General features: G+C 39.6%; 2 protein-coding genes across 2 annotated transcripts; both read right to left on the bottom strand.

The window, feature by feature from the left end:
- Window positions 1-4,003: 4,003 nt before the first annotated feature.
- On the bottom strand, window positions 4,004-16,646 carry tyk2 (tyrosine kinase 2). The gene is made up of 24 exons (XM_030735652.1): window positions 16,566-16,646; window positions 13,513-13,709; window positions 13,274-13,397; window positions 13,052-13,184; window positions 12,803-12,966; window positions 12,214-12,592; window positions 11,924-12,109; window positions 11,460-11,617; window positions 11,247-11,364; window positions 10,962-11,145; window positions 10,610-10,737; window positions 10,356-10,517; window positions 10,148-10,235; window positions 9,829-9,953; window positions 9,339-9,474; window positions 8,722-8,873; window positions 8,473-8,623; window positions 8,281-8,384; window positions 8,014-8,203; window positions 7,609-7,727; window positions 5,087-5,259; window positions 4,881-4,998; window positions 4,665-4,775; window positions 4,004-4,577 (listed from the first exon to the last, which is right to left on the bottom strand). Exons 1-24 carry the CDS (start codon window positions 16,574-16,576, stop codon window positions 4,458-4,460), a joined length of 3,531 nt encoding a protein of 1,176 aa, XP_030591512.1. The 5' UTR covers window positions 16,577-16,646; the 3' UTR covers window positions 4,004-4,457.
- A 564-nt stretch (window positions 16,647-17,210) lies between these two features.
- On the bottom strand, window positions 17,211-25,687 carry LOC115784801 (cell division cycle 37, HSP90 cochaperone). The gene is made up of 8 exons (XM_030736151.1): window positions 25,317-25,687; window positions 24,809-25,090; window positions 23,351-23,456; window positions 20,563-20,678; window positions 20,300-20,422; window positions 18,688-18,870; window positions 18,526-18,597; window positions 17,211-18,383 (listed from the first exon to the last, which is right to left on the bottom strand). The coding sequence occupies exons 1-8, from the start codon at window positions 25,422-25,424 to the stop codon at window positions 18,237-18,239; spliced, it is 1,137 nt and encodes a 378-aa protein (XP_030592011.1). The 5' UTR covers window positions 25,425-25,687; the 3' UTR covers window positions 17,211-18,236.
- Window positions 25,688-26,924: the final 1,237 nt, after the last annotated feature.

Genomic DNA, 26,924 nt, shown 5'->3' with positions numbered 1-26,924 from the left:
TGGCCCCAGCGCAGCTTCTGATTGGACGAGAGGGGGACGCATTCTCCATGACTACGACGTAAATGGGGGGGTGGGGGTGGAGTCCCTGCTACTCAACAGCATGAACTGCGTAACGGATTTTTTGTTGGTTTTTAATTCATTTAAATTCATTAATTTGTAGTTTTAAGTATGAAATTACAAAATTTTCAAGACAGAAAACGTCAGATAAGTATAAATAGCACAATAAAAACCCTTTAGTCCAATTTATGCATGTAGATTTTCTCAATTAAGTAAGCTCCAACAAAAATATGGCTGAAAAATCCATCCATCCATTTTCGTTCACTTATCCAATTTCGATCACGTGTGTGCGCGTGTATATATATATATATATATATATATATATATATATATATATATATATATATATATATATATATATATAATCTGATAGGTATAGACATATTCCTATAATATAAACATATACGTTTATATTGAAATGTTGAATAAAGGAGCTTGTGTTGTGTGTTTGATTTATTTTGTTGAACTATGTCTCTGTGTAAGATGTTATGGTGCATTGTCACCATGTAAAATTTCTTGTGGACCCAAGGAAGAATAGCTGCTGCATGGCTGTAGCTTAAGGGGATCCTTATAAACTAAATTTTTACAATGAAAAAACAAAACAAAACGCAGTCATAAATAAACACCCAAGTACATTACTTTTGTGTCAAAGTTATTATAGTTAATTAAAATGAAACTAAAAGTTAAAAGGTTGTCAAAATATTTTAGATAATTACATTAAATGAACCTAAATAAATAATAACTGAAATGGCAAAAGCTACCTAAAATCAAATGAAAATACATTCAAATTTTTAATCTGTCAGTTTGGTCAGATTTCTCGTTTCATCAAGCAAGGAGAGGGGAATATGTCCACATGACTGTGGGGTACTTTTACAAATTGTCACAAATAACAAAAGGGAAACTAAAACAAAGAATGAAACAAATAAAAAGTAAAACTCAACATTTTAAACAACAAAAGCTGAACTGAGACAAACAGACCCCACACTGGAAACTCAAATGAAACAAAACTGAAAACAAAGACAAGCAAAATACACACAAATAAAAAGTCCAGAATTATAACAAGTGTTTTGTTCCTGGACATCACTGTGGTTGGTTTGTTTACTTTCATCATTTTTTTAATGGCTCATTGTTAGTGAGTTAATTGGTTATGTATTATTTTATGAATACCACTCAGCAGTGCTGTAGTTCATTTTCATTTCTGAGTGACAGACAGTAATTTATTCAGACTGTTCTACTATGAACAAAGGCATTCAAATCCATTCTCAGCTATACAGAAACTGTATAGGAAGACGCCTTTTCACTTTTCTTTAGCTGTAGATACAGAGAAACAGATGCAGGTTTTGTTATGGTACATAGAATCTGGCGTGTAGGATGTAGGCTACATCAGCTAAATACTACAGTATAGTCAGCACTGCAAATGATGGATAAAGGGAATTAGCATTATTTGGCCACGAAACATGACTGTCCCTCCAGGGGACTTCACAGTCCAGACAAGCACCAGAAGGACCAATCATGTCGTGTCCAGAAGTCAGCACTGGAGTTTCTCTCCAAGATTATGAGTCAGAACAATATGCTTCTCTATTCCGCATTTTTTATGTTCCCGTGAGGAACAGCAGTAATATTTATGCATTTGGGGACTCAGCTGATGGCGGTATCACTCTGGACTTAATGCTCAGTACCAGACGTGCCTGTTGGTAGATTCCTCATCCTGTATTAGCCTGCAGTCCTTGCAGTACTTTCCATCAAATACATGTTGAGAGCTCTCAGCAGTGAAGGCTCCTGTTTAAACAGACACGTCTGATGCTGACAGTTTGTAATACACATAACTGTGGCAGGACAGACGTCTTGGAGCTCACGCTTCAGCTTCTACTTGCTGTATGAGTCTTTCTCAAAGTGTATGCAGAACAGAGACAGGAACACCTGCTGAATATAAATAAGTGCTGCATTTGGCATATTGTTCTTTTGCAGTTCTACCCTTTAGGCAATGAGATTATTATTACTTGTATTGTATATATCATACACAAAGGCAGTTAAAAGTGATCTGCATAATGCATTGAAACAACAAACCCTATAAAAATAATAAAATGCAAATTAAAAGAATATAACCCGATTTAAATGCAAAACACAAAAAGTGAAATAAAATAACTGCAGATAACTGCAGACCAGTTCAATAAAAGCAAGTTTAAATCAGAAATTATAGCATGCGTAAAAGTGTCATATTAAAGCAGTGGAAGCCTTTGTTGTAAAAATGGCCTCAGCTGGAGCAAAGCTCCGAGTAGAGCTTACACAACTTCAGTGGTGGAGGCATAAAGGCTAAAAGACGTTTCACCGTGTTTAGTCTGAACTCTGCGCACCACTAGCTGAACAGTCCCTGCAGATATGAAAGACTCTGATCAGATATCTCCTGACCCTGAACACTGAGAGACAATCAGTTGGGACTTAAATTGCGTATTTAACTGAAAGCCAGTGCAAGGATCCAAGGACTGGGGTAATAATTTTTTCTCATCTTGGGGTTTGTCAGTAGCAGCAGCATTTTAATGCATGTCAAATGTCTAATAGTGTTAATGTGGAGGTCAGTTAGTGCATTGCAGTAGTCCACTGTGCAAGAGAAAAAGCATGAGTTTCCAATTTTAGCTGTTTTAAGATGCCAAAATGATAGTTTTGCTATGGGTTTGATAAAATTTACACCCATCATGATTCCTGATGTGGTTATTATTAGTTGTTTGTGTTTCTCAAAGGAAGCACCAGAAATTCTTCTTTATTGGTAAAAATAATTACTTAGATCTATAGGACTATAGTTGGTGAGACCACTAGCCAGATACGGGTGTCATCTGAATTATGATGATAAGCAATCCTATATGTTTTGACAATTCCAAAACAGCAAGCCATGCAAGTTGAAGAGGAGGGGCCCCAAGTGCCAATGCTTGTGGGACTCAGTGCGTCATGGAGGTTCTTTCATATTCATAATTGCATATATTTTCTACACATCCCCAGTCATCTATGATCTAAGCCATGTGAGGACTGTTTCTGCTGGACTGATCCAATTTCCCACTGTATGTAAAAGTCTCCAGTGCTGCACTAATAAGCAATAACACCAGACTATTAGACTTCCTGAATAATCAGGTGGTATGTCATTAAAATCTTTATGAGCGCTGAGTCAGTGCTATAATGTGAATTGAAAGCTGATTGAAAGCTGCCAGGGATGTCAATTGCAGGAAACAAATGGTTTGCTTTAAAAGCATTTTCTCAATAATCTTACTTTTAGAGTTTTTAGAAAGGCTACTTGGAACTGACTCATTTGTGTTTCTGTTTTCATTTGGGGCCTGACAACTGCAGTTTTCAATGATGCAGGAAAGAAAGAGAAGGCGCGAGAGAAGTAAGCCATGTTTACAGTATGCAACAAATCCACTGCCAAAGAGCTAAAACATCATTTTAAAATCTCGTAGGCAGAATATCAACCTATCACTGCTGGGCTGAGTGGATTTCAGTGACATTTTTGATGTAAATATATGCAGACTCTTAACAGTTTTGGCTGTCAGAAACTTGAGTTGGCTGCAGGTGGGGGATTTTTGTTTTTTAACATATCAACAAGTATATTTCCATTATTGATATTAGACAGAGTGAAGTGCTGAACTTTAGAGAAAGAGTTTCTCTTTGTAGATGTTGTAGCCAGTCTGAGGTTTAGTTCCCTCTTCATTCTGCCTTCCCTCATTGTGTCTTCTGATCTGTTGTACCATTTCTCCATGTGCTTTCTGTTTACAGGAAATTATTTAATAGTGCTATTTAAGTTCTTTTTTAATAAATAAAGCACTGGTATGATCATTTATGTACCATTTTTGACAGTTTTAGAGCAACAATGGAAAGTCACGCACCAGAGAAATGAGTGTGAGCCCTGGGGGTACAGAAATAAAATACATATCAGGCAACACACGGACCCTCTGACGGATTCATCAGTCTATTTTAGGCTTTAATAAAAGCTTGTGAAAAATGGTTTATTAGATTCTGAATTCATTCATCATTTAAAGTTTACAAAATTAAACACACTCAAGAAATGTACAATAACTAAACAAAATGAGATACAGTAATCCCTCAACCTTACACAAACTCTTAATACTCACCGTGATGTAGGCAAACCTTTAACATTTGACAAACATGAAGCCCCCCCCCCATGAAATTCAACTCATGGGTAAGGAAGAAAAAGACACACCGACTGAGTTTATTACTATGTTAGCATTACATATAAGAGGATAGCAGTGTGCTTTTATTCTGGAAAGGCTGTAAATATATCTCTCTTAATAGAGGCAAGAATCACATTACTGGCTTCCCCTTAATATATAGTTGCAAAGCGATGACTTGTCGTCAAATGGATCTCCACACGGTCCTCATCAGCGAATCTGAGCCTAGGAAAAGGACTGCCAGTTGTATGTTTGGCGTAGAGCCTGAAACTTTTTGATGAGGAACTCAAAATCTGGTCGTTTTGAAGGGTCTGCACTCCAACACTGCTCCATCAAAATCTTCACCTGTTCATAAATAAGTAATCATGAAAATACCATACAATTCATAATGCCAAAAAGTACCAAATTTGATTTATAGGCATCTAAAATTACCTCGTGTGGGCAGTCCTTGGGACAAGGTAACCGCAATCCTTGATCCAGCAGTTTAATCAGTATCACCACGGTCATCTGTCCTTGAGCTTCCTTCATCATTTCGAAGAACTTCTGCAAAAAAATACATAAGAGCAGACTGTGCGATTAACACAGAGACTGACTGTCAACTCTCAAAAGGTAAAGAAACGCTCGAGTAAGAGGCCCGTGATGACATACGTCTGGAGGGCTTTGGCGACGGTCACAGCGGGTCAGGATCTCATACAATGTAACTCCAAAGGACCAAATATCAGAGGAGAAGGAAAATTTACTCTCCTTCAAGCACTCGATGGCGTACCTAGAAATTTAAAAGAAAAAAAATCTAATTTACAGGTCAAAGTCACATAGCAAAGCACTATATGATCTTTTTAAGCACATAAACTGACCAGAACACCGGACTATCTCCATCCTCACGGACACGGTAGTAGATCTCTCCCTCAGGGATGTACTTTGTCAGGCCGAAGTCTCCGATCTTCACCAAACTGTCGTTTTCCACCAAGACATTGCGGGCAGCCAAATCTCGATGGACGTACCGCTTTGAGTGCAAGTAATTCATTCCCTGAAAAGAAAAGAACAGAAATAAAAAGATGGATACAATTTTTATTTCAAAAACAGCTGCCTTTTTTTTTTAAACCGTGCTAAAAAAGCACACGTCCGTAACGTCTTTCAGTCAGTTCCCAACAGCAGATCAGATAAAAACAGGCCAGAAAAGCTATTTTTACAAATCTCTGTGTGGTGATCACTGAACTCTTCCTCCAGCCCTATTAAGGATTACATTTGTGGCTTTGAGCAAGTAATCTCAATAACTATTAAATACACTGCCATTAAAATAAAGCACATGCATTATTGTTTCCATGAAGATCCATTATAATACTTCTCATTTAACCTGTCACCAAGTCTAAATTTCATTTTGTCAAATACTTTGCTCTACGATCAAAAACCTGCAAAGCAAGTTGTATTCCCTGCAGCCTCAACTGTATCATTGTTCACTAGTAACTTTGCATGCCTTAACTTAGACAGTAAACACGATAAACATTATACAGTCACACCCATCTGCGCCCTAGAACTGAGGGTTGAAACATGTTAGATCAAAGCACTGCCACAGTACAGCCTCACAGAGATCTGCTCTTAATCTTCTGTAAACATATGTTACAGGATAATATTAATAATCTTCCCTTTATCAAGTGCCCTTCATCAAAGCTCATATTATTGTATTATCCACAGTAAACTGCAAATTCAATCAGAAATTGACTCCCCCCCCCCCCCCCCCCCCAAGGATGCCATGAAACTTTTTGTTCTGGATGCTGAGTGATTATTTCCTGGAGCACATTTTCCAGGTTTCTGAGAGAAAACACAGTGTAACATGATGCTAATGCAGTCAAACTACTTATTTCAGACAGAATGAATTGATGACGAAACACACACAAAAAAAACAGAGTGCTGTAAAATAGAATTAAATCTTAATGTGATGGATTATTTCCTTCAGGCAGTTATATCGCATGCTGAACAAAAGCGAAAAGAAAAAAAAAAAAAAAAAAAAAAAAAAAAAGATTCTCTTCAGAATAGAGGCGAATGTTTCACACCAGAAAATGTGAATGTTCAGCAGAAGCTAGGGGTGGAAGTCAAGACCCCTTAATAGGTATGTGATGACCCAATGGATTGTTATGAAAGTGGAACCATTGGAAAGCTCTTTAAAAGACCTTTTCAATAAAACCAAGATCAACTTCATAGCACAACAAATAAGGAAGTTATCACATTTTAAGTTACATGAAAACACATGGCGGGAAAAATAAACGGCGTGACCAATCAGAGAACACCATTTTGGTCATGTGACCACATATTGCCTAACTGCCAGCTGCCCCACGATTAATTTCGCATTAAAGAAAACGAACTCGAATTATCAGATTTTGATGAGGTTAGGCAGTTGGTTAGAAAACATATTAAAGTAATGCCCTATTTATCTATAAAGATCTCATATACGTCCGATCCTTGATTGTGAAAGCGTTGAATGTGAGACAACTTTTTAACCCCTTAACTGGCAGCAAATAAAATCACCTGAAACAACTACATAACACCCTCTGGTTATTATTGGCTCTGAACAACCCATTTCATAGCCTATTAATCGGCTGCGTCTGGTCCGCGGGCCGAATGAAGTGCATTTATATGGCAGGCTAGACCCGCCCATTTTGACTGACACCTCATTCGGCCAATCATGTTAAGAAATGGGTTTCCCAGAGCCAATAATACTCAGAGGGCGTCACGTAGCTTTGTCAGGTGATTTGGTGCAGCCAGTTACATGATTGGCCTAATGACGTGTCAATAAAAATGGGAGGGTCTAGCCTGCCATATAAAAGGGACTACAAACGGCCCGTCACCGGGCCCTTGCCAGTTAAGGGGCTACCTCGGGCGTAAACACAGAAAGAAGACAAGTGTTTTCACGAACTGAAAATGAGACGAAGGTAGAGGAATTCCTCTACGTCATACCAAGGACTGATGGGAAAATGCCAAGAATTAACCACTTCATAGCCCATAATTGCAGGAGCGCATAGCAGCCTTGGGAAACGCTGAGCTCACACACGCTAGCACATTGTGATAATAGGTATTAGTGGGGAGTGCCACATACCTACACTAAAGTAAACTCAGAGCAGCTCAGAATCAAGGACAAGAGGAGTCCAGCTATAAAAAAATTAAATACAAAAGAAGTGATGTATTTAAAAAAAAGAAGAAGTGATGTAAATTATGAAGAAACTTATTTACATAAAGGCTCATTTGAATAAATGTTGGGCTGTACATTGTCGGGAGTGAGTGGACAGACACGGGAACACACACAGAGTCTGAGCTCACAAAAGGCATCTAAAAAGTACTACATACAGCCTTAGCACAAAATACTAAAATTATCACAACTCACCTGACAGATCTGCTGAGCAAACATAAGGCAATGGGCCATCCCAAGGTTACGTTTGGGGAGGTAGTCTTTCAGACTCCCCAGAGGAAGGTACTCCATTATTAGCTGCACAACTTGACCTGCTGTTAATGGACAATGCAAAGGTGACTTTAGCTTCCTGACAAGAAAACCTGTTCTTATTCTGGTCCAATGCAAAATATTGACATACAGTGGCAAGCGCGGTACACTTCAAATGGATTTCCAATATTTACCGAAGAACGGCAGGGACCAAAAATCTATTTGCTGAATGATCCACTGAGCACGGCAGGTTATAAAAGCTGTACTGCACACGCGTTTATACATGCAGACTCTGCTGACATACGGTTCAAAAAGATATTTAAAGCAGACAGAAGGAAAGCGAGGACTCACCCAGTTCTGTGCAGCAGCCTTTGTATTTCACAATGTTGCTGTGATAAAGGGATTTCAGGATCTCAATCTCCTTCATCCAGCCGTCAGACACTTTGTCATTTTCTTGCTTCAAAGACTTCACCGCCACCTTCTCTCCCTTCCCGTCATTGTTAGGGTCATACAAGTAGAGAGTCACCTTCCCAAAGTGACCCTGTAAATGGAAGAATGAGCAAAAGATTACCCCAACTAATACAAAGGAAAAGTAAACTACTGCTCTGTGCTACTCACCTCTCCTAAGACCCGCAACATTTTCAGGTAGCGTTTATGGAACACGGTGGGGTCTGTGTTAGGGGAAATTTCGCTGGGAGGCGTAACAGAGTGAATGAACAAATCTGAATGAAGAAAGAAACATTTGTCTATTAAATGCAATTAAACAGACTCAAAGAAAAACAGAGATAAGGTAATCTAGCAAAGACTAACCTTTCCTCATGAGCTCAATGAGTTCTCTGAGAACCTTGCGGAATGACGGCCTCTCCTCCGGCTCATAGGTCAAGCACATATTGATGAACCTGGCCAGTTCCTGGGAAGATGGCTCAGCTAAGCGGCCCTTTTGCTGATAAAAGCGCTCTTTCTGGTTGGGGGAAGGAGAGTCAAGTGTTCAAAAAGTTAATATGGGCATGTAATGCTGTTGAAAAACAACTCAAGGCCCAAGCTGTAGCATAGGCCTACCTCAGACAACGTGTTGAAGCTGAAGGGAAGATCGCCGTTGTTGTAGATTTCAAGCAGCGTTACACCAAAGCTCCACTGGTCAGCATGATTCCCAATGGGTGCATGACTGTCAATGCACTCAGGGGCAATCCATGGGATACGCTCCAGACGCTCTGCGTTGCACAAAAGCAATAATGACAGGAGTTACTGTAAGATGTTAACTCTGGCTGCTCTAACTGCTCCAACCTGAACTAAACAGATGGTGACAAATGCAGAGTAGCTATCTAAAAAGTTGGTATTTAACATCAGCAACTGTGAAGGAAATAATGATGACAGGGTTTTATTATATTTTTCTTCACAGGAGTGCACCTCTGATCTTGATGCTTTTTATTTTCAACACCCTTGAACAACATATTAAAAAAAGAAAAAAAAAAAAAAAACTGCATGAGAACAGGAAATAGGTCACAAAAACAGATTAGAGATTTCCTGTTTCCAAATATGACTGCAAAAAAAAAAAAATAAAAAAAAAAAAAAAAAAAGCCTAACCAGTCCATAAATTGTAACAGCCTTGAAGCTGACTGTGTATAGACTTTATTGTAAATTCAAAGGTAAACGTGAAGTGAGCTGCTGGTACGGACCTTCCCGTGAAAGGACACTCAGGGCAATTCCTGGGTCACTCAGCTTGACAAAAGGAGTAGTGTTGAGTTCTAAACCACTTCTTGCCACCAGGATGTTCTTGGCGCAGACATTTCCATGAACCAACCCTTTGATCTCCTAGAATAAGGAAAAAAGCACCATTGGTCAAGTAGTGTTCTTAAAACAAACTCAAATTGTTTCTGCTATTAATCAGTAGGCAAAAAAAAATTAACTTGGAGCACTTATCTTAAAGTTCTCTCTGATATGAAATTTACTTCACTTCCTGCCTGATAGCAGCATCTCAAACTCAAAAACTGGTGTCCAGTAAGAAAGGACTACTACTTGAGTCTGTTCAAAGCATTTTACAGGCACTGGCCTGCAGCAGCTTATTAGTTCAGCATTTTCTGGAGATACACTGGATAAACTACTTCACTGAAATCAATCAGATGTACTGAAACATAATCAGTGTCAAAAAGAAGAATTTGGACGCACAAGATAGTTGAGGGCACTGGCGAGTTGTTTTGCAACAATGAATTTCCACCGAGGAGTCACACTCTTTTCTTTGCGAAGAAAAACATCCAAAGGCCCAAACTCCACAAATTCTTCTACCATGATGTCTGCAAAGACAGGAACAACGCTGAGAGGGCTAGCTCACGGTATATGCACAGCAAAAGGTAAACAGAGAACAGGCTGAGGCTGGTTATGCAACGTGGTTTGCTTAGTACTAGAATAAAATATTTGACTATATACACAGATTATGTGTGTGACGGGGAAGTATCAATGAGGAAGTGAGCAGCGTTAGAGCTCTTACTTTCAGATCCTTTGACAGATACACCATGCACTGACACCAGGTGACGGTGGGATACCTGGCACATGAGACTTGCGGTTTCGAAAAATGCCTAAGAATAACAGAGCAAGGAGGAGTGAAAAGGTAAACATCAAACACACAAGATGTTAATAATTGTTTAGATGCAGCATAGTAAACTGTCATTCTTTTGAGTGAGTTTCAAACAGCTTACCAGAGCAATGTCTTCATGGCTTTGGTCCAGAATCTTGAGAACCACTTGGATGCCTTGGTGAGAGTTGTTGTTGAACTCGTCATCGTCGTTCTCCCCTCTTTCCCGCAGTAGCAGACGTCCCGAGTAGATGTTAGTTCTGGTGCCACGACCCAAATGCTGCTCCTGCTCCAAAACAAAATACTCATCCAGTCAGCTACAGAGCAGAGAACAGCAAGGCCTCTGTGAATATGACGGAGGCAAACCGACACTGTCACCTGTTTGATATCTTTGTCCTTGATTTGGGGGAACATTAGATGCGTCTTGTAGGTTTGGGATAAGAGGTCAGCGTGAGCATGGCGATCGACACCTTTGACACTTCTCTTCACCAGAAGGTTAGATACCTCTGCGTCACACACAGCAGACCAGACATAGGCAATTCTGAGTGAACACCTAAATATCTCAAAGCAGTAATTCCCAACCCAGGATAAGAGCACCCCAATATCAGCTCAGCTATTACCATCAATTAAAAAAACTGAAGGGAGGTGAATAAGATTGAAGAGGAAAGGTGCTTTGACAGGACTGTGGATGAATAATATGGCATACATAAGAAAAACATGTGACACAAACCTCCAGATTTTGGCGAACAGCACTTTTTGACAATAAAGCTGTCCAAACCAGACTTGAGAATAAACGACTTGAGGCTATCTTTGAGGTCCTTCATACTGGAGAATTCTCGGTCCCAGCCCTCCAGACAGAACATCGAACCCTTTACGTGAATACGAAACTGCTTGTGGCTCGGCGTTGCGCTGTCCTGTATGTACAAACACAGGTGCACAGAAACTATCTGGTTTATTTTTTCCACCCTCACTGCACTGCAACAACTCCCATATAAGAGTGTGGGTGTTTACTCACCTCATTTTTGTTTAGCACAGCTAGGATGATGCGGTGATAGTCAAGAGCACTCCAACGAACGAGGAACGCTCTCTCCTCTGCTGCCTCCCTTTTCAGCTTCAACAGCACAAAGTCATCACTGGAAACACACAGGAGTTATGACATAACGCGCTATGTTTCTTCGCAGCCTTTTCTGTGTCTGAATGTGCATGTATGTAAGGGAAGAAAACTCACTGCATAGGCCCATGCAGTAGATTTGCTTCACTCCACACTACCCTTGGGGGAGCCACTTCATGAGAAAGATAGTGGTGGGCGTCTGCAGTCAGTCGGTAGTATCCATCTAGGAGGGAGACGAAGGAATGGGCCTCCTGGCTGGAGTTCATCTGAACCTCCTACATACATATACAGAAACGCCACTAGCTTACAATCAGAGCTCCCACCCACTAACACATACAAATTCAAAACATGATAAATTGCCCAAAGCAAAGTCAAAATCAAAAGGCTTTAAAGTCACACACGTATAGAATCTGGGTGGAAATGTATACTGTATAGTGTATCCAAACATGCTCAAAAGACCGAACAATTAGTTGAATGACTAATAAACACTTTATCCATTGGACTAATGCATTACAAGGACATTAACCAATTAAGTGAATGCACTGCAGCTTTCACATTAAAGAATAAACGAATGCTCTCACCATACAGAGATTGTCTTGAGTGCTAATGCACACATTAGACTCAGTAATGGCAATGTGAGTTATTTCAGGGAACTCGCAGAAGAAGGTCCATTTGTTGGGTGTGTCTGCATCTGGTTGGCTGGAGTGCTGTTTTGGTTTCCTTATGTAGCTTATGTAGCCATTCCTGAGGTAATTGTTTGCCTTTGCCTGGATAAAGAGACCAAATGAATTTAAAAAAAAAAAAAAAAGGCTAAGCAAGGAACATATACAACATGCCAGAAGTTTGAAGTTTAAAGATGATTTATACAGACCTTCTGAACAGACACCTTCCTCCACTGGATCCCCTCAGTGCTGGAAACCAATATTTCATGCGTGACGGAACCGCAGAGGTCATCTTTCGAGCCACCCTGGGCGTGGGTGGTGCTGGAGCAAGAGCTGCTTCTGCCGTCATCATCCCTCAGATCCAGGTGGGTTACGGGGAAAGTCTCTGTGCCAAAACGTGGTGCCAAGTGCTCAAGAGTAGAGATGTACTTATACATGATCTCCTGAGCGCCCAGCTTGCCCCGATCCACTGTGTGCTGCTGAAAGGTCCGCACAAAGTCTTTAAACACTCGCTGGATCCTGATTTTAGTCAGGAAGTTGTCTCTGGAAATGTGTTTGGCGAAAGATCTTGGGATACACTGTAGGAAGCTGAAAAAAAAAAAAAAAAAGAGGTACAGTGATATTACCTGAATTCTCAGATCGGATTAAATTATTAAGATTTATTACAGCAGCAGAAAATAACAATAAAGACATAAACATATAAGCCATTTCATGGCAAAATGACAGATCTAAGTGAATGAAGACCTAAAACAGTATTTGGAAGGAGGGATTGTGGTGTCATCAAGCTAAAGTAATTACCTGATTTTTGCAGCTACATCTTGCAAAGTAGACTGTGTTTGAATTGCCTGGTGTGAGAGGTGAAGCACAGCCATTCCCAAACTCTCATTTTTGAAGCGACTTAGCTCCTCCTCTGTCTGGACGTCTTCCATTTGTACCACTTCGTTCACAAATTCATACTTCGCCTGAGTTGGAGATAAAGTAGTAGATACTCTATTACTGTTAACACAACAAAAATACGAGTGTAAAAGCATCCAGATAAACACAAACCTGAGAAAATAAATATTCCAGTGATGTCATATCAAGCAAAGGGGATCCGCCCTGATCTGAACCAGATTTGGGAAGATAGCGGGAAACAGCTGGCTCCTTTTCATTCAGTCCATGCCAATTCCGAAAATAATACCTGGATACAAAAACACAGTATCAATGTGAATGAATGAATGAATGAATGATACTCATCACAGATAGAGTGCTGCACAAACACAGACTAACCTCATACAGTAGTGAAGTACAGGGCTGGTGTTTTCCTCTGGCTTGAATATGTGATTTGGGCTGTACCAAAGGCATGTTTGTGGATTGTACAGTGCAAACAGTACATGGCACAGAGGTGTTATCCCTGAGGAGGAAAGACTGAAGTTACACACACTTGCCACCAGCAGGCTCAAACACCACATGAAAAAGAAAATGCTTTCACTTCTGGACTGTGCATTTTGTCAGGCTTTTACTCTCACCTACAGCCTCTGCGGCAGAGATGCACAGCTCCTCTGCTGTGACCTCTCCTGCAGTGTGAGACAAATATCTTTCCCCATCTTTTGTCCAGAAAAGGTAAACATGGATGCCCTGATCCTTCGGAGGCTCACTCAGGCCTGTAAACGATTCTGAAGGTCTGAACCTCCGTCTTGTAGACATGCTGAGGACACCCAATTCACTGACACACAGACACACAGCACTTAGACCACAGCGCCGAGTAAATCAGCTGTTATACTGGCTGGAAAGCGTATTGAGGCTTATGTAAACACGAAACTAAGTAATTTTAAAGCCATGGTTTGCGCTTCTTTGAAATAACATGCACAGTATTTTCATTTTATACATTTTTTTCTTTAAAATAAGTAAATAAATACAATAAAATAAATTCATCGCTTACCAAACAACCAAAAGAAAAAAAACTGATTTAGCAAAAATGACGTCAGACAACCGGATCAGTGTGTCTATAGGCCTATCGGGGATTACGCCTTATAACGTGCTGTTTACATCACATTATAAAGCTACTAACTATTCGAGGGCTTCGATTAAGCTACACGGAAAGGTACAGTATAAAAAAGTAGTTTCCCCCGTCTACATAACGTATATAAAAACAAACTGACCGCGTTATCGCGAGGCCCAAATCAAGCCCCGTGTACACTTAACAGCGTACGCGACATAATAACAAGGAAATATATCAACAGCAAGTCCCATCTGTGAACTTCGCAGCGTATACGACAGTCAAGTGTCTTACCGTTTAACGAGGATCTTTTAAAACCGTCACATTAAAAATATAAATAAAATAAAACCACAGCACGTCAAAATGACTGACAGTTAAAGCTTCATTATTTTATGAGCGTATTTCCCCACCACCGCCTACACGCTCGGATTCTCACGAACTGTGAGCAACGACTGCAGACCGCTGCTTCCCGAAACCAAGACGGAGGGCCCCTCCCGCCGCCGTCGGGAGCACGCACGTACGCAGCTGACCCTTCAAAATAAAACATCTGGATCTTTAATCTATTTCGCGGTTTAGAAAAGAAGATGTGAATCCAAGACAAAAAAAAAAAAAAAAAAAAAAAGACACTGACTAATAAAGCAGATCAGGTGTAGCTATTTCTAATTATATCTATCCTATGATACTTTCTACCTCTTTTTTGTTACAGTCAGAAATGTGATGTAATTAAATCAATATTTTAGTTTTTACCTAACTGCATCTGTTATGGTATTTTTTTAAGTAGGAGCATTTACTGGATTTTTTTTTTTTTTTTTATTCAGGTGACACACTCAAAGTAGGGAATTTCCCACAGAAAATTCACAGTTTTTTCCACCTTACTTAAGGTGTAGAAAACCGGTATGGGAAACACTGAGTCCTGTGCCTCAGTATTTGTTATTTTGAAAGTGGCACTGTACAAAAACTAGAGAATAGTTATTATTAGTAGTAGGAGTTGTTATTATACCCACACCTACAGTCACGAGCTGTGGGTGCAAGAATGAGATCACTGATATAAGCGGCCGAAATGAGCTTACTCTGCAGGGTGTCCAGACTCAGTGATTCAGATAAGCTCAGTGATTCAGAGTACAGATGCTACTTCTCCACATCTTAAGGACTCAGATAAAGTGGTCAGAGCAGCTGGCTGGCCTTAGGATGCCCCTAAGGCACCTCCAAGGTGAAATGTTCCAGGCATGTTTGACTGTGAGGAAGCCAGGGGCAGATCCCTGAATAACTATTTTCAAAGTGTTAAACAAGTATTTAGACTCTTTAAGTAAAAGCCAGATTTAGCATTAATGTAAAGTGCCTAATTGACAGTGGCACCCCATGCCCTACTTTTGGATATAGCCCTGTTTATAAGGTAATCCCAAAGTGTCATGCACTTCACTGAGGCAGGCCGCTTGAAGACCCCAATGCAGGACTCAAGAGACAAGGTGTTAACTCAAAAACTCACAGCTTTATTGCTGGAAACACTGGACTTAACAACGAATAATAGAACTAGACAGCAGAACAAACTAGGAACCACACTTAAACAAGAAAACAACACTGACAGAGACGCACACAATGAAGGGACATCCCTGACAACAACACGGAGCAGAGAAAACAGAGACAATATATACACAAGGGATAATGAGACAAAAGGGAACAGCTGCAAAGGACAGGTGGACAGAATGACATTGAGACCGGGGGAATCAAAATAGAACACAATGGACAAGAGACAAGAGACTAACAACACAGCCCACAGAAGCACGGACTTGACTAGACACGGGGAACATAGGAAAGGCGGAGCAAACTTAATACAATAAAGACCAAAAACTAAATACTCAGAACTGCCCCCCTAATGAAAAATATGAAACTTAAAACTGCAAAAGCCACAATACCCTAAGAATCAGCAGAGAACAGAAACTGAAGGACCAGAACACAAAACACTGGGCTATAGACCCAGGATCACGACACAATGGTTGTTAAACTAAAAGCAGATTAAGTACAAAAAAACCCCCACTTTTTGTTGACTTGAATGAAGATATAAACCAAATTTTTATTTTATTGAGACTGTAAAGTGTTTCTAGTCTACTAGCAATGCAATACTCATAATAACTAAAACAAAAACTGAAACTCAGAAAAAAAAAATCATTAATTTACAAAAATCAGCATTTTGATGTCATTAAATCTTACTTTAAAAGTTTGATGTACAACTCTTCATGAGTCCTCAAGACATAGTTGAAATAAAAGTTTATTAACAGAGCGGTCTTGCAGCTTAAAAACACCATCAACTACCCAGCCAGCCGTGGGGCACACGTGGTAAGTTTTCCAAGTAAAACTCAGCCACAGTAATTAATGTTTTTATCATAAAGTAAAAGATTTTTAAAATAATCAAAATCCCATCAAAGCAAAGGAAAATAAGAAATTCTCCATAAAAATATTTGCGGTCATCCGTTTCCTTCAGTTTCGCTGCGTGGGTATACACCAACCGTGCATCATCTCTAATCTGATTTTCCACTTCGCAGGTGTTTTTCAGGAGCCTCATTCCACCCAAATATTGGAACATACCTAGTCACCATCGTAGCGTTGGCTCATATTTTGATGGAATTGTGTTTTCCCTAATCGGGTTAAATAAACAGCTGTCATACACTGAGGTGAGGCGGGTCTCCTCCGGTGCAGTCAGCCAAAACACATGATTTTTTTTTTTTAAAGGGATATAAATAGGAGTTTGCTGTTGCACCTTTATTTCTCCATAAATTCAACTTGCATACTATTTTTTTTTTTTTTTTTTGTTACTGAAGAGTTACAGTGCTGTAAAAAAAAAAAGAAAGTATTTGCCAGCTTCCTGACATATTTATCGCATACATTTCAGATCATCGAACAAATTTTAAAAACTGCATTTTGTATTTACTCAGGTCTAATTTTAAAATTTGTTTGAGGATCTCAAACATGTAGATGTGACAAATATGCAAAAAAACAAAAAACAAACAAATCAGGAAGGGGGCACTAATTTTTTTCACAGCACTGCAGCTGTCCTTTATCCCTCTGATTACAAGGAAGGGTGGTCACAGTGTGACAGGTTCTTAGTCCACAACAAGCAATAATTTGACAAAAGCAAGACAAAAAAAGACAGTCTTGTCCACAACAGTTCCCAGCAGTACATATTGAGTGGTTTTATTTATTAATCTCCAAGATAGTCAAAAATGCTTTGTATAAGCTGTTTCAATTTTTATTTGTAAAACATAAGCTCTGACATCATGCACAAGCCCAAGAACTATCCCCCTTCAAAATAAAAGCACAAAACGTGAACGTAAATGTTCTGGCCACACCCATCTGGCGGTTAAGCACAGTATCACATTCCCTTATGCAGGACAATGTCAGGTTTCAGGAACTTGTTAGAACCCATATAAGTTGCAAAATTCCCCCCAAAACCTACAATCCTCAACCTTAGGAACTGCTCATTTAATTGTGTATCATTATGCTGTAATTTTGTCACTGTGTTAAGTGTAGCAAGTGTTAACGTCAGGCCTGAAATGAAAGGCTTTGCATTTTAAAGTCATGGCTGTCATCATCTTGTAAAGTAAACCGTGATGTACCAAAGGTGACAACATGGTCACCAACTTGCCTGCTATACCACTATGTGGTGTAAATGTCAACTACTGCAAACAGGATTAGGGTTAACACCACTATAGCTCTCATTTGCTTATGACTCACGTGTCTGTCCTCACCCATACATTCAAAAATTACCACAAACACTGTGTCTCCAGGAGAGAACATTTAGTTAAGCAAGTTTGCAGAAAATGTAATTTGGGAAAATAACGATCTTAACACATCGGCTGCTTAAGTCCTAAATGCCAAACAAAAATTGAAATTTGGAAATTACAAAATACTCATGACTATGCACCCAAACAAATGAAGCAGGCAGGTACGTGTGCACATACGTACCCGCACGACTTTAAAGGTTTATACACATAAGTCAAAGAACAATTCTTCGGCGGCATCCAAACAAATGAGACACACACACAAGCGGCAGTTTCTTTTCCAAGCAGGAGTTACTGATGTAACGCAGTTGTGGAGTTAGGTGAACACTACTCCCTTAAATTGCAGCTAAAAACATTTTTAGAAGTTATTTCATTGGTTGGCAAACTAATCATACACATAGTGAAGTTGCAATACAGTGGGGTAAGTACATCTTGAAAACAAAAAAAACCAAAACAATGAATGACAATTCAAATGTGGTCATTTCTTCTTGGCTTCTTCCTGCTCCTGTTTGATCTCTTCATAGGTGGGCTCTTCCTCTTTGTCATCTCCTTTTTCTTCCCCTTCCTTGGCGTTTGGGACCCAGAGCCCAGACTCTATGCACCTCTTCATGTGAGTCTTTGCCTCCTAAATAACGAGGAATAAATCACATTAACCGACTCGAGCCAGGACGTCTCAAAAAACTACATTTTATATTTAAAGATAAGAAAAACTACAAAATCTGTGCTGTAACAAAAAACAATAAAACAAGCAAACAAAAACAACCTACCGTTGGATCCATTTTACTAATAACATCTTGCAACATTTGGATGTCCTTCTCATCAAAGCATTTCTGCATCTCCTGGAATTACCAACACACTCTGTGAGACATCATTCAAGACAAAAAAAAAAAAAAAAAAATGGGGGGAGGCATGCTGAAAAATGAACTTACAGGGGGAAGTGACTCATACACTTCAACGGGATCGAGTCCTCCAGGTCCAAGGCGCTTCTGTCGCTCCTCTTCCTCGTATTCCTTCATAGCCTTTTCTATCCGGATCTTCGCCCTGCCCCGAACCCGTTCCTTGAATGACTCCAGCTCGTCGTTGAAAGCTTCCTGGTATTGCTGATCTGCTGTCTTTACAGGAACACGCACACAAAATTAGTATTAGAGTTTTCCCACAGAGTTCTACAGGTGGAGCGAAACCAAAATCCAGATAGCTAAAAAAAAAATATAAATAAATAAAAGTTTAGTTCCTGAGTTTATGTGACTCCTTGTCAAAAGGACAACCACTCACGAAACATACATCTGCAAACATCTGTCGGCACATCTGTCAAGCTTTAGCAACCTGATGAGAGGGACGATATACTGTTTGCTTTTCTTAGCAAACAGCATGACAAACTGACATATCTTTTTCGGTGGGAGGAACGTTTCATCACTCGTCCAAGTAGTCACTCAGATGACTGATGAAGCGTTTCTGCCTCCAGATGGGCAGAATCAACTTTGCTTCCACTAAATCTGCGCCGTTATGAAACAAGGGTGGCTTTAGTGAAGAGTGAATTTCTGAATGACAGTTAAAACGATGATGCTCTGATGACCATTTATATTAGATTAGTGCACATATTTAGGTCTGTGTGTTGTCTCTAGGCTGTTAGAACACCTAACTAACCTAGGGCAATACAAGACCAACCTAAAAGCTAGGCACTTGAGGACTTTGCGTTTCTCTTCCCAAAGTCTTTTTGGATTTGCGGCAGTGACCACAGTCAAAATCAACTCCAGTAAAGTGTAGTTAAACTTTAGACCCTTTAGTTCTCTAACCTCCTGCCATAAGAACGCCGTCTCTGCAGCGCGTGGAAGAGCGAGCTCTCAGCACCACTTGCCAACAAGCTCAGAAAGGCAACTAAAAAAAAAAAAAAGTGGTGACATAAAATGTGCACAGCACCATTTACGTAGTAATATTAAATAAGAAACCATTTTCTTAATTTCTCCAGAACAGAGAGAAGAACTGACAATGCTGGGGCATACCAATTTAGCCTTGGGCCCCATTTAACAGTGTTTCTGAACCCCACCCCATTTTTAGGTCACTGAATGCGTTATCCAATGTGCAGATCAAACCCAGAATTTGAAAGCTATAGTCTGATCCCTTTTAAACCAGAATGTCAATTAAATAGTAGCTCATCAGGCTCATTATCCATAACAATTCACAGGTTATTGTAATGTGTGAAGTACAGAAAGAAAGCTTTGTTGTCACTGGCTGGCTGTACTGCACAAATGAATGAGAATTAAAATCCAATGAGAAGCAAAGCAGGCTCACAAACAGTCACATTCAGAACAAATTAATCTTGCTTCACTAAAATCTAATCAATACTCTAGGAGAAGCAGTGATTCTTGTGAATAGTAGAGACAAAACGACGATGCATAAGAGCCATTTTATACATCAAACTGACATCACATCTGCTGACGCACTAGCTGCTGTTTCGGCAGGTGGTGCGCCTCAATTGTTGTAACCTGGTGCAAGCTCAGCCTGTGAAGACGGGACTTAAAAAAAAAAAAAAAACACAGTTACCTTAATCTTTGCAAAAAACTGACGAAAGCATCCACGGGGGTCAACTTTGAGGCTTTTGGCCAGCTCCAGAATGAACTGCATGACGATGGTCTGATGAGCCACCTGCTCCATCAGTGCATGTTTCTGCAAGAGAAGGAGGAAGCATTTTTAGGATAAGTTCAGTAAAGCTGAATATTTAGATACTTGCAACATATGGAGTTTGGGTGCAGAAGCATGAATGCAAAAGGACATCGTGACAAACAAGCTCTGGTTTTATTATTTACCTCCTCAACTTCAAGGTCGATGCACATGATGACCAGGTAGTTGGCGGTCTCTTCACATACTAGATGAGGATGGTCCGAGAGGTACTTCTGACTGTCATCCCAACGTCGCAACATGCCTGCAGGAAAAACAGTAATGAAGACACCAGGGCTGCAGCTATCGATTATTTTAGTAACCAAGTATTCTATTGATTAATTGGATGAGAAATGCTTCTGTCTTTTTCATGAGCAATAATAAATATTCAAAAGAGAAAAATAAGTTCTGTTAAAATGAGCTGCTCATTGGTTTCTATTTTAGAAATTAGTGTTTTTTTAGTTTGACTGAATGCAACATCTGTCAGAAACACTAAACCCTTTTTCAATGAATTTACATATTTAAAATCAGTTTTTAAAGAAAACATTTTCTTAAATTAACTTAAACCTTTATTTAACCAGGCAGACAGATTAAGAACATGTTCTTATTTACAACTGTGGCCTGGGAAGGGCAAAGCCTTTCGGAGGAGAAAAGGAGAGTATCATTACATATAAGTAAACATGCACACACACAAAAAAAAAAATACTTATTTCAGTGTTAAATAGAAACATACACAAGATTACAAAGAAATATAAGACAAATATGATCACAAAAATAATTTGATGCGTTAAGTGAAACAACTACAGGAATCTCTGAGAGCATTCTTTAAGTATCTCTTAAAGATGGGGACAGAGACTAGTGTGGTCATTTTCAGTGTTTTCTGTAACAGATTCCAATCATTTGGAGCTGTAAATGCAAAAGACATCCGGCCATAGCGAGATTTGGTTCTTTTGGTCTGTAACAACAGGTACTGTGATGAACGAGTATTATATTTTGTGATTGCATTTGGGTGCAATAACTGGCACAGGTATGAAGCCCTAGAATGGTTTTGTAAACAAGAGTTAACCAATGAGTATTACGACAAGTGCACAGGGAAGACCAGTTAATTAACGAGTAAAGGTGACAATGGTGAGTTGCAAAAGGAGCGTTTGTAACGAAGCGTATTGCAAAGTGGTAAATGATATCTAGTTTGCTGAGGGTTGTTTTTGTTGCGTGTCTGTATAGAGTGTCACCATAATCAAATAAAGGCAGAATGGCTGCAAATGCAAAGTACAGTAACGTCAATTACAATAAGGTACACATACAAACTAAACAAAGGCATAAAATAAAACAGCTTTTACTTTGTCCTCTTAGAATGTTTTCTTATACAATATATAGAGGAAGCAGGTGTTCAGGTACGTGTTTTGTGCATGTGTGTTTAAGTGTTTAAGTGTGCTAGTGAATGAGTGTGTCTGTAAGCTTTTAAAGGAGCATGAAGAAAAGCAAGCACATCAACACTCTCAGAATTGGGGTTTGTCCTTTGCTACAATGCGACATTTCCTTCTGCAGAAAAAACATTCTGATGGTGCAGATGTAAGAAAAAAAACATAAAAATTAATGTTAATAATAATTCAGTGTCCAACCCAACAGTCCTAGGTCAGCGGCTCAGAGTTTTACTGGCCCATGCATGTTTCTACTGGCCTAAGGAAAAAACTAACTTGTATTTCTATATTTTTAAACATTTTATTTATATTTTATGTGACTCTAAAGGCACAAAATAATTTTTCTAAAGCCTTGAAATAAATATGGTCTTGTAGACTCGTTGATTTCTGCTGTGTAGAACAAACAGCGGTGGATGGAGCAGCTATAAAGTTCTCTTGTTCACGTTGGAGCTTGTTGACCCAGATTTTTCCCAGTAAAGTATGTCAGTTGTGTGTGTGTATGTATATATATATATATATATATATATATATATATATATATATATATATATATATATATATATGTGTGTGTGTGTGTGTTTAATGGTAATTAAAGGAATGAGCGCTGCTGTTTTGGATGCTAGAAAAACGTGTAACTCCACCTGAGCTCACCGTCTCGTTAATGGCTCCGCCTCTTCACTGTGTGTGCAGACTCCATGTTAAACTGTTAGAACATTATCATTGCTGTTGTGTTATCAGTCCTTTTGTTGAAAAACTGGGGCCTATACAGGCTTAATGTTGTAATACTTTTTATTCATACGCATGCTCCTGAATAGGTTTCTATTGTAGGTGTATTTTTAGTCACAAATGTGGGTGAAATGCTCGTGCTTACGTGATGACACTGGAGCACTACAGATTTGTGGATTTAAAAAAAAAGCATTTTTTAATTGAGTTATTCGTGAATTGTTGGAGCCCCAGAAGAAACATATCTACTCTTACCAATACCCTGTAACAAGAGCTGTGTCCAAATTCAAGGCTGCATCCTTCAAAGGCTGTAGCTGTATAACACATATCACACTGAGGTGAAGGAGGCTGTCCAAATTTGAAGGCTCCAGCAAATGCATCCTCCTTTTCCCCAGATTTGAAAGAGAGGCCCAGTATATCCTTCATGGTCTGCCATGTCCTACAATTCATTGTGAGCTGAAGCCATTGTGGGACATTTTCCAACAAAAGCAGCAGTGGAGGAGCAGAGCGGCCAGAAAATTTGAAATATTACTGTTTCTTTGACACAAAATAAACTTTCTCAATGTGAAACAGCTTCTTTTCAACAGCTATGCTTTGCGCTGCCATGGTTACTACGTGTCAGGAGCTCTGCTGAGGTAAGGGTGGGTGATAAAGATATGGCTAGACCGTCCAATTTCACAGCCACTCCCTTCCGGCCTTCGCGGTCTCTGAAGGACCCAGCCTAGGAAGCAGAACCTCAATTTGCAGCCACATAAGGAGTAAATGTTGAATCACAGAAGTCAGTAATCCTTACCGAAATGTTTGATCTGCTTCTCATATTTCTCCACAAATGTTTTGTGCTTTTGCTCCTTCTCTTCTTCAGTCTCTTCAGTAGTTTCAGGTTTGACATTAACAATACTCTGTTAAAGGAAAGTGACAGAAAATAATCATTAAAGACCATGTCTTTGAGTTCTACACAGAGGATGTCATGCCATGCAAATTAGGAGTGTCAACAATATGTCGCAAAGGCACTGATGGTTGATTTAGACTTCTGCATTGAATCTACGTTGTAGGCACATCATAACCGGAAACCCCGCTGAAGTAACCTATGCCACAAACTGATTTACAACTACCTGGAAATGTAACTACACATTGTGTCAACATAGCCCGCAACCACTGTAAACAGTCTGTTCAGCAGTGTTGATTCCTTCCATGCATATTTGCCTACTTTTTTCACTGAAGTTTTTGAATTATCAATGAGAGAATAACAATCATTGCCTCAATATGAGGAATAATAATCATAACCTCAATATCAGGACTCACAGATGTCAGCAAATGCCTCGAGGGAGATTTCTGAAACCAATTGGAATGGACATGAGGGAATGCACCAAATAGAAAACCATGAAGGACAAATATGTTTGCCTCTGAAAAAAAAAATACCCATAACAAAGAGTGAGGACCCAGGAGGGAAAAAAGTCCCAGGATTTTATTTGTTTCTATTGTGGCTGGCACTGCATAAAAAAACCCAGGACATGACCACAAGGTAATTAACAGCACGCACAAGTATGAATGCTGGCAAGAATGTCACCACCTTATGTAGGCTACACTGTAGGCTCCACAAAGATTCAGTGCAGAAGTCTAAATCAAGTGCAAATGTTAAAACAGAAAAAAGTCAACCCATTTTTTAACACAAGTAAAATGCGTCTGTGTGTGTCCCTTTCTATTTCTTTCATTCTTACATCTACATTTAAGTAACGGGTTTTCAATAATAAATTCCACATAGAAGATGCTGTGATACTGTAAGATATGAGTAATACTTCCAGCTTTAATCCGAAAATCAGTCCAGATGATGCAATGCAGCTAAAGCCACATCCAAAACCACCATGCCCTTTTACAAATTCTGTTCACTGGCAGGACAGGTGGGCAAAGAGGTGTTAAAAGAGTTAGATGGATGATAAACAGACTGAAAGCAATGCCAGCCGGATCACAGTGAAATCAAATTTGTAAGGCAGGGCATGTGATTGCTGAACCCTTGAGGGGATCAGATGGCTCTGTTATGGGAAGGGGGGCATCTTGCTGACATGATTTGGGACCCTTTTCCCCTTAGATCGAAAGCTCAACAAACAACTGCTCAACTTAAATGAAGAAATATGGAGGAAAGGAAAAAAAATGCTTTTGTTTTCCTAATATTGCTTAATAATGAAAACAGTGTAAATGATGCTGTAGGATGTAAAACCTGTAGTGCTTTTAAAACTCCACTTATCTGCCTCACCTTGCTGAACCCATCCTTGCTGAGCGTGTCCACGTTCCATGGCATCTTCTTCTCCTCCCGGTTGTGGTCCTCCAACTTCTTCACCCATTCCCGTTCCTCTTTTTTCAGTTTCTTCTCCTCGGCCTGGACTTTGTTCAGATCTGTTTTGGCATCACCGGATGCTGAAATGGTCAACTCTTGTATTTTCTTCTGTGTGTCTGCCAGCTTGCGTCGACACTCTGACAATGCCTTGCTTAGGTCTTCACCTTTCTTCTGATATTCTTCCATTCGCTCCACACGTGCCTGAGACACAAATATAAACGCTGCACATGTAATGCACTTCCATCCATCTTTACTGTTTGTTTTCTGAGGTTTGGATTTAGTTACAAAAAGCTAAAAATTTCTGTTAAAAGTGAATGCAGCACCAAAGTAAACACATAAGGCCGGCTAACAATTCAAGTAAACTATACAGCACTTTTATCCTATAGCTAGCATCTTTATTCTAATAATGTGGGTCTTTTTGCTGTACCTGGTGTCTCCATCTGAAGAGGCTGGGTGTGTCGATGTTTGGATGGGTGTCATCTTCATCGTCCGACACCTCAATGTGGTCCCACACGCTGTAATCTATCCTGGACATCCTGACACCAAGACCCCAGAGCTAACAGCGTTAGCTTACAATAAGCTTCAGCTAAGTTCGTGAGCTAAGAGAAGCTAACAAGAACTTTGATTCAAAAGAGGATATACCGCAATATCGCCGGACTGCGCAGAAATGCGTACTTGTGTTTTAAGAGGAGTTGCTCGCTATATTTGATGAAGACCAACTCAGCTGAACCTCCCTAAAGTGAGCGGGCTGGAGACTGCCACAGGATTCTAGAAAGAATTGCTGCTGCAGATTTCCGTTTGACGTCATCACGTCACTGCGTCAACAGGACACACGGCGCAGGAAGACGGAAAATAAGAGCCGTGTTTTTGTTTTAGTATTTTATCTTCACTGTAGTTCCTTTCCCAGTTCTCTCGGTTCTTTTAAGGAAATAATAAAATAAAAATAATAATTTAAAAAAATCACCTGCTGTAAGAGCCTGAACATCTTTTTAATTTCTCACAACACATTTTAAGTGAAGTACAAAGGTAAATTATAATACTGTATTTATTTAGCCTTAATATGCTACAATACCTTAAAGTACTTAAAAATTAAATAATTAAATTCCAAATTATTTCAGTTCACGGAAAGATTGGAAGCCTGTTTCTTCTCATTGCCACTGCAGATCATCTGCTTCCATCTCACCCTATTCCTTGCATCCCCTTCTGTCTGCATGTCCTTCTTCACTACATCCATGAACCGCTCTCTTTTCCTCATCCCTGGCAGCTCCATCTTCAACATACTTTGTCCTGTATATCTATCATTCCTCTTCTGAACGTGTCCAATTCATCTATCTTTATCACAAATCACTCATGACCAGGGTTATTATAGTTAACGAAAACGAACGAAATAACGAAAACTGAAATTGAAAAAACATTGTCGTTAACTGAAATAAATAAAAACTATAATTAAAAGGAAAAAAACGATAACTAATTAAACTGAATTGTGAGTTTACAAAACTAACTAAAACTAACGGAAATTATCGATAAACTGACTTTCATTTACTTGTTTTTTGGGGGGGTTTTTTTAAGCCTTGTGGATTGATATGAAATCATTGTTTCCGCTCTCCGAGTTTAAGCTGGGAACGCCACAGGACAACTGTGTGAGTGCGCATGTGCGTGCGCTCACCGCGCTGGTCCGCAAAGTAATGGCTGAGGTCTGCAGAGTCCCGTATGGAGGTTCTTTGAGTACAAACACCTGCACACGACCACAAGGTAATTAACACACACAATCCAGCTACACAAGCATAAATGCGGACATGAGGTCGGCAACTTCTGTAGGTTGTGTACAGAGGCCGCAAAGACCCTGCAGGTTTAATTAGCAGCATCTAACCAAGCTAGCTCCAAAACAGAAGCAGCTTCAGGTGGTGAGAACATCAGGATGCAGCTGGATTTGAGCTTCGACTCCTTCAAAGAGTTTGTTTTTGTCAAACACCACATGTAGCTGTTGTTAATCTGCTGCACTGATGCTGAAGTTTATTGTGGAGTTTATTGTAGA

Source organism: Archocentrus centrarchus, chromosome 8, assembly GCF_007364275.1.
Source record: "Archocentrus centrarchus isolate MPI-CPG fArcCen1 chromosome 8, fArcCen1, whole genome shotgun sequence".
Classification (NCBI taxonomy): domain Eukaryota; kingdom Metazoa; phylum Chordata; class Actinopteri; order Cichliformes; family Cichlidae; genus Archocentrus; species Archocentrus centrarchus.
This window is presented reverse-complemented; position numbering and strand designations above follow the sequence as displayed.

Bases quoted from the DNA above. Each gene is read 5' to 3' on its own strand.
- LOC115784801 (XM_030736151.1), bottom strand. From the start codon at position 25,424: ATGTCCAGGATAGATTACAGCGTGTGGGACCACATTGAGGTGTCGGAC. The intron at 23,457-24,808 runs GTGAGGCAGATA...TTCCTTTAACAG, and splicing joins GCAAGGATGGGTTCAGCAAG to AGTATTGTTAATGTCAAACC. The intron at 18,598-18,687 runs GTAAGTTCATTT...TGGTAATTCCAG, and splicing joins TGTATGAGTCACTTCCCCCT to GAGATGCAGAAATGCTTTGA.
- tyk2 (XM_030735652.1), bottom strand. The intron at 11,365-11,459 runs GTGAGTTTTCTT...GTGTGTTTCCAG, and splicing joins CTACTGCATGGGCCTATGCA to TGATGACTTTGTGCTGTTGA. The intron at 7,728-8,013 runs GTGAGTCCTCGC...GTCCATTAACAG, and splicing joins AGGCTGCTGCACAGAACTGG to CAGGTCAAGTTGTGCAGCTA.